At 40.4% G+C, this 7,446-nt stretch overlaps 1 protein-coding gene across 1 annotated transcript in view; it reads left to right on the plus strand.

Moving 5' to 3' along the window:
* Positions 1-6,369: 6,369 nt before the first annotated feature.
* Positions 6,370-7,446, plus strand: part of LOC116694197 (fatty acid 2-hydroxylase) — a 63,115-nt gene continuing 62,038 nt past the window's right edge. The window contains exon 1 of the mRNA XM_032523751.1: positions 6,370-6,856. Coding sequence (XP_032379642.1) covers positions 6,575-6,856 — 282 coding nt within the window. The 5' untranslated portion in view covers positions 6,370-6,574. The remainder of the gene's footprint in view (positions 6,857-7,446) is intronic.

Genomic DNA, 7,446 nt, shown 5'->3' on the forward strand with positions numbered 1-7,446 from the left:
AGAGTTGAGGGAAAGATGGATGGTGCTAAATACAGGGATATTCCTGAACAAAATCTGTACCAATCTGTGTGTGATTTGAGGCTAGAATGGAGGTCCGCCTTCCAGCAGGACAAGGACCCCAAACACACTGCTTAATAAGCAACACTTGAGTGGTCTAAGCCAAGGGGAAACATGTAAATGTGTTAGAATGGCCTTGTCAAAGCCCAGACCTCAATCCAATAGAAAACCGGTCAGACTTAAAGATTGTTGTGCAAACCATCCAATTTGAAGGAGCTGGAGCAGTTTTGCAAAGACAAATGGGCAGAAATCCTAGTGGTAAGATGTGGCAAGTTCATAGAGGCTTATCCAAAGCAACTTGGAGCTGTGATTGCTGCAAAAAGTGGCTCTACAAAGTATTGACTTTAGGGGGGTGAATAGTTATGCACATTGACATTTTCTGTTATTTTGTGCTATTTGTTGTTTGCCTCACAATTAAAAAAAAAACATCTTTAAAGTCAGACAATCCATGTTAATTCCAGGTTGTGAGGCAACAAAACACAAGCCAATCACAGCATGACATCCCTGTTTCAAATCTGTTCTCTCCTCTGCGGTTGTCAGTTGTCATTTCAGGACTAGAGTGTTACCTATGATACCCTGGGTCTTTGTCGGCTGACCGACCCCTTGGCCCTTTTGGTTTGGTCCCCTGTAATCCTTCTTCACCATCACCAATGTCTAGACCCCATCAGGGGTTATGTCCGGGTTTCGCTACCCTTTTAAAACATGTTGTTACGATGGAGTTTAATCTCCAAAGACTTTGTAAGTTTCATATTTTAGTTTTGTAATTTACAATAAATCTTTTCATAATTGCAAGGAAGTCTGTCCTGATAAAAATATTTAGTAAACCCCTTCAATTGGCACATCATCAAAAGAATTATAAGCACTCAAAATTCATATTTTGTATCAAAAACAGATTCAAGGAGTGATGTATGACACTAGAATATGAGGTGTTGCAAAATGCAAATGGTGGGTCTGCTTTTTCTGTTTTTGACAAACACTGACACACAAAAAGAATTGCTGAGATGCAACTTTTCTTACTTTTATTAATGAAGAAGCTGAATGTGCACAAAAAAAGGAAATCACAGTTAATACAGCGATCAAAAGAAAGATCAACAAAAAATATGGCAAACCACTCAACTTCTCTCCTATAAGCCACATGCAGGTGCTTCTATAATCCAAGCCTGGTGACCTGGATCACAGATTACCTCACTGAACGGCCCCAGTTGTGGTCAGCAGCACAGGGCGCCACAGGGAACTGTTCTCTCTCCCCTGCACTGTTCATGCCATATGCAGACGTTCTCTAACAACACTGCAAATGTGTCAAGGATGGACAGGAGGGGCCGTACAGAAGCCTTGTGGAGGGACCTTGTGGGATGGTGTAGGACTAACTAGCTGCAGCTGAACAACGCCACAACCAAGGAAAGGGTGGTGGACTTCAGCAGGCCTACCACTCCTTTTCTGCCTGTTACCATTGACGGGGTGAATGTGGAGACTGTAGTTACTGTACATGCAAGTACCTGGGGTTACATCTTGACAACAAACTTGACTGGTCTGCCAATTCTGTTGCACTTTACAAGAAAGGGCAGAGAAGGCTCTATTTCGTTAGGAGGCTGAGGTCCTTTAATGTCTGCAGCAAACTACTGCTTATGTTCTACTGCTCTGTCAAGGCCAGTGGAGCTGGAGTCGCCGACATCAGTTGCAGATACCCTGAGCAGACTACTCTCTATAATGGACAATGACTGCCACCCTCTGCACACCACTTTCTCCAAACAGAAGGGCATGTTCAGGTGTAGGCTCCTGTCTCTGTCTTGCAAAACTGACAGGCTGTATAAGTTCTTTGTCCCTGGGGCCATTACGCTCTTCATTGCAACACAGAAGGGTTTAAGTCTGCGCTGCACACTGCTCTTTGTTCCATGCTTTCATCTGGGGGCCTTTATACATACACATAAACTACCCTGGACTATCCTGGACCTGACTGATTGCACTATTCTATTGACTGATTCCCGTCTTCATGCTGCTTCACCTCCCCACCAGTGTCTGGACTCCATCGGGGGGATATGTTTGGGGTTCCCTAACCCTTGTAAACATTGCTATGATGAGTGTCTGTGTGTTTAGTCTGCCTGTTTTGTCTACCTGCTTAGTCTTGGTGTTCCTGTTATTCTTGTTTTGTCTTTTGCCTCTTTTTGGATTTTGTTGCCTGCTGTTTTTCTGGACACCTTTTGTTGGTTTGTACTTTGTTTTTGTTTAACAAATTATCAAGCTATATAAATACTTTGCCTGCCCTCTCTGCATTTGGGTCCAAGTCACATCTCCACCAAACATATTTTATACGATGGAGTCTAATCTTCAAAGACCCTGTACATTACATACTGTCGTACATTTCATATTGTTCACATGTAGCTTACTAATAAAGTTTTGCATGTCTGCAATGAAGTTTCTCCTGATCGAATGTGAACGTATGATGTGTATAAGATGTGTATAAGCTATTGGACGCCCTAATTTCCTTCTGGATGAATAAAGTATCTATCTATCTATCCATCTATTCCTATCTACAATGGTCATTTCAGATATCCACAACGTCAATCTTACTAGTACACATGACGTCACGTTTCTCATTCATGTGTATGGGGCTTTCAATTTCACATATCCACAATGTCCTTATCCTATCCAAAATAAGAATTTCAGATATCTGCAATAGAATTATTACCAGGAAGAACTCCCATTTTAGATATCTACAATACAATTGCCACTGGTCAAAACTCTAATTTAAAATATGCAAAATTAAACAAACATTCCAGATCGTTTTTGTTGTGGTTTCTGTAGTTTTGAGGTTCTGTTATTGTTTCCTGTTATTATTGTGCATTTGTTCTGTTTCCTGTTTTCAGTTATACTCCGTGTGTCCTCCCTTGTTGTCTGGTTGTTGTCTAGTTCTACTTCCTGTTGTGTGTTTGTCCCATGAGTGTCTGTATGTTCTGTTTCCTTTTGATAGTCTGTTTTTCGGTGTAGTCTTGTCTGGTTGTACAACCTGCCTTGTGTTTCCCTGTCTCTGTGATTGTCGTCCCCGCCCTGATGTGTTTCACCTGTTGTATTACCTGTTCATTGTTTGCTCGTTACATCTTGTATTTAACCTCTGTGTTATTTTGTCTCTTGTCGGATCATCTTTTTGTTTGCTCCTGTCTGTGTTCCGTGTTTGGCCTCTTCCATGCGGTCTTTCTTCCCCTGTGAGTTTGTTCCTGCCCCTGTGCTCCAGTTTTTGCTTTGTTCTTTGTTTTTTTTGTAATCTTTTTGGACATTCATTTTTGCCTGCTTCCTTGGGACTCCTTGTGTTATTTTGTCTACTGCTTTTTAGACCCCTTGTTTGTTGGAATTCTGCTTTTTTGTTCCTTGACACAAACTCTCTCCTGCCTGCCTGTCTGATCTCTGCATTTAGGTCCACAATTCCCTGAACTGTGACAATCTAAATTGTAATTCTCTATCCAAAATACATTCTGATTAATAAAATGGCATTACAAACAACTGCAATTTTACTGGGAAAATACAATTCTGAATAGCTATCATAGTATGCCTCACATGCAGAATGTAATTTTATATATATCTAAGCAAAACAATAATGAATGCCAAAACGGCTCACTTTAGTTTTGACCAGTAACAATTGTATTGAAGATATCTGAAATGTTAGTCTTTCCTAGTAATAGTTATATTGCAGGTATCTGTAGGTCTCCTATCCTGACAATTAATCTTTTCTTTAGTTTAGTTTTTTTTTTGTTATTATCTTTTTGCCTAATGTCAAACTTTGCATCAGTTACTATTTCAGATATATAAAATTACATTCTGGATGGGAAGCATTACTATTAGAGATATAGTATAGTATGCAAGTATAGTATATAATAGTAATAGTAATATCCAGTAAAATTGCAGTTGTATGTATCCTATCCTGCAAATTAATCTTTTATTTAGTTTTCACCAGTGCAATCAAAGTTGTAAATGTCTCGAAATACAATTTCTAGTAGTAAAAATGTTATTGTGGAGTTCTTTAATTACCATTCTATCCAGAAATGTTATAGATACCTAAAATGTAATTACAGATGGGCATGTGGTATTATTAAATGTTAAAACTGCTTGCCATAAGTGATAAAATGCAAAACAATGTTTACGTCTGTCATTGGTTGACAGGACCAGTTTCTAGAACAAACAGCTTTATCATACAGGCCAATCAGACTTTACACAAGCTTTGGGTATTTTTGTTATTCTGGAAACCTCCCACCATACTGTCCACTAAACCCCAGCCCTAACAAGGGTTGTCTCACTCCAGAGAAAACACGGTTAGCCTGTTTGGATCCATTTTTAACACTATGTCTGGTCGTAAATTCTGGAGTGTGGTCTAGCTCTATCTGTAAACGGTCTTGAGATAACGCTTGTTATGAATATATTATATTAAGCCTATAAATAAAATTGAATTGAATTGAATTGGATGTTGATTTTAACTGTGCCTAATTAGTCTACTTGAAATTTACATCACTGTGTGGTTTTGACAGCATATTTACCAAAACACGCAGGATGGCGCTAGTGGACAAGTCTCACGCTGCCTTCAGGAAGCTCGTATTCCCCGAACTTGTCAAATTAAGTCCTAAACATCCCTTGATGCGCAGTCTAAAACGTGCTTTTCATCGGCAAAAATTGCATTTTGTTGGAAGGCCTTCCAACAGCACTGTTTTTTAATTTTTAATTTTTTATTACAGGGACAGTGCATATTAATAAACATTTCTTTCAATATGCCAGAGTTAACCAAAAGGCTATTTTTCATACGTGCAATCCCTAGACAGATGGTAATAGTCACCCTTATTTGAGTTTGAGTTTTAACGTCAGGTATTTAGTATTTTTTTACATTATTTAGGTTAGGCTAATTTGACTAAATATCGGTAATAATAATAGCCTAATTTAGCCCCTGACAAATCTTCCAAGTTCTCCCCTAAACACCCCACCTCGCAAACTTGTGCAGGCTAAAACAGAAATATCACACATTATTATGAGTAATTTCTTTATCGTTCAATTGAGCTTTATTTAGGGCTCACCTGTGGAAAGGATTATTTCCGACGCCACGTAAAGGCACCAGTTGAGCTCATCTGTCTGGTGAAGATTAAGCTGAGAGATAAACAAAAACACGCCCTCTGTTTTGGGAGAAAATAGACCCAACTATGTGTATATGCTACATTTTATTGAACATCTTCAAAATGTCACTAATTAGGCTAAATGCAAATTAACATTTTAGTTTTAAAGATAATACACGAACCCATAAGTGGCCAAAGTGCGGATCACACGCAGATTTCTGTTACAATTAGGATATTATTAAAACAATAATTAACATTAGGCTATTGTTGTTATTAGGCTATTGAGAAATAACAATAATAATGATAAGGGTTGAGAAATTGCTATAGGCTACGAATGTCAGGTTTTGTTAAGTGCAAATTAGATTGACCGTTATTTAGATGTATCTGGTTTAGTATCTGGCTATGTTCTAGACGTTAAATGCCTCAGAGTGCATGGAACTTAGGCTCTCACCATGACAGGTAAGTGACATATTCATTTTCATTCATACACATATATTTCATACAGTGCAATATTTAATATTTAACCATTTCATTTTATTACAGTGCAATATTAATTTGTTTGTTGTTAATACTTAACTACTTTTCACACAATGTGTATACAAAGCTATTTTACATATGTACATAGTTGCTCTCAGGACTGTGCACCAGGTCCCCCCCCCCCCCCCCCTTTTTCCTCTGCACTACCTATACTTCATATTATAGATTCTTATATTTTATATTTTTATATTTCGTGTCGACACTGTGAAGGGGTTGCTTCAATCTCATTGCACAGATACTGCACTTGTGTATAATGACAATAAAGGCATTCTGTTCTATTCTATTCTATTCTATTCTATTCTATTCTATTCACAGCCTATGTCACTCTTTATTTGACGTCAAGGGTAATTTGAATGATTCACGTTGAGAAATGTTAGTTGTTTATTGAATGTGAATAAACGACTTATTATCAGTTTGCTGCTCTACACAGCAGACTTGAGGAGTTTGTTGCCCCGGGTGTTTTCAGAGCAGCAGGTGCGTCTGGATTTAATGCTGCATTCACGGAACACGACATTGGATTTTGGTAGCCTCCTCTGATTGTCTAACATAAAATTCGTCTTTTCTCTGATTTGAGGTGGCACAATATTAGGAGTGAGTAAACCTTTGTTTATAAACAGAAAAAAAACAACCCCCAGGGAGAAACATTATTCAGACGTTTCAAGTTTAACTTGTTGTATACGATCTTTTCCGAGTGTTTGAACGCCCCACAGACCCCGCCTTTCATCACTGTCCTCTCGTTAATAGTTAATAGTTTGGGTGCCTCTGGGTGTCAACGGCGAAGTTTACCTCCCAGTCCAGTAGTCAGGTCGACGGCCCTGCGAGCAGGTCTCTCTGCTCTCCTCCCTGTGTTACTTTTTCGGTCCAGGTGGACGCTCTGCATCTCCGCTGTCAGTATGTCTCCGTCCACGTCCCCCCGGTTCTTCATGGAGAAGGAGGTGGCCCGCAACTGCACCAAGGACTCCTGCTGGGTGCTGCTGGGGACCAGGGTGTACGATGTGACCTCTTTCTTGCGGATGCATCCCGGCGGGGAGGCGCTGATACTTCAGCGGTCAGGCAAGGACGTGAGCCGGGAGATGGAAGGACCCCCACACCGGCACTCGGAGAACGCCCGGCGGTGGATGGAGCAGTACTACATCGGGGAGCTGGACAGCGACAGCGGCACCGACGAAGCACAGGTAGAGTCAGGGGACCCACCACACCTAGCCATCTAGACCGACATCACTGACCTCAGAGCATACAAACAAGACCAGAGAAAGAAAGACAAAAGATCAGAGAAGCGTAGCCTAGAGCAGAAAACCTGTTGCTATAGGCATAGTCTCCACGGAAGGGTCCTTGGATATGCCTTTGCTGACTGACAGGGGTCTTAATTATTAAAATAAATTACACATTGTAAGAAATGATCTTGGTAGGAAGTTTGTGATTTTTGGAATCTTTCCCTCAGACTCCAGAGGTATTAAAACAATGGCCTCCAGGCACGGCTGTGGACCTGCGGGATAATAGCTGATAGGGGCCTGTGAGTCACAGGTGTAATTGTCTCTCACTTCACTTTACTGGGCATTTCTTTGTGACAGGTATAGAAAGAACTCTCTTATGTCCTCCTCCTCCTGGAGTATTGATTGTAGTGGACGAAATGAGGAGTTGGTGGAAAAAGACATACATGGAGGGATCTGGGAGGGACATGGTAGACCTGTGGGGATGAAGTAGGATTGGTTGGGGGCGTCAGTGGTGTTAATACATGATTCAAGGTGTGTGTGTGTGTGTGTGT

Source organism: Etheostoma spectabile, chromosome 8, assembly GCF_008692095.1.
Source record: "Etheostoma spectabile isolate EspeVRDwgs_2016 chromosome 8, UIUC_Espe_1.0, whole genome shotgun sequence".
In the NCBI taxonomy this organism is placed as follows: domain Eukaryota; kingdom Metazoa; phylum Chordata; class Actinopteri; order Perciformes; family Percidae; genus Etheostoma; species Etheostoma spectabile.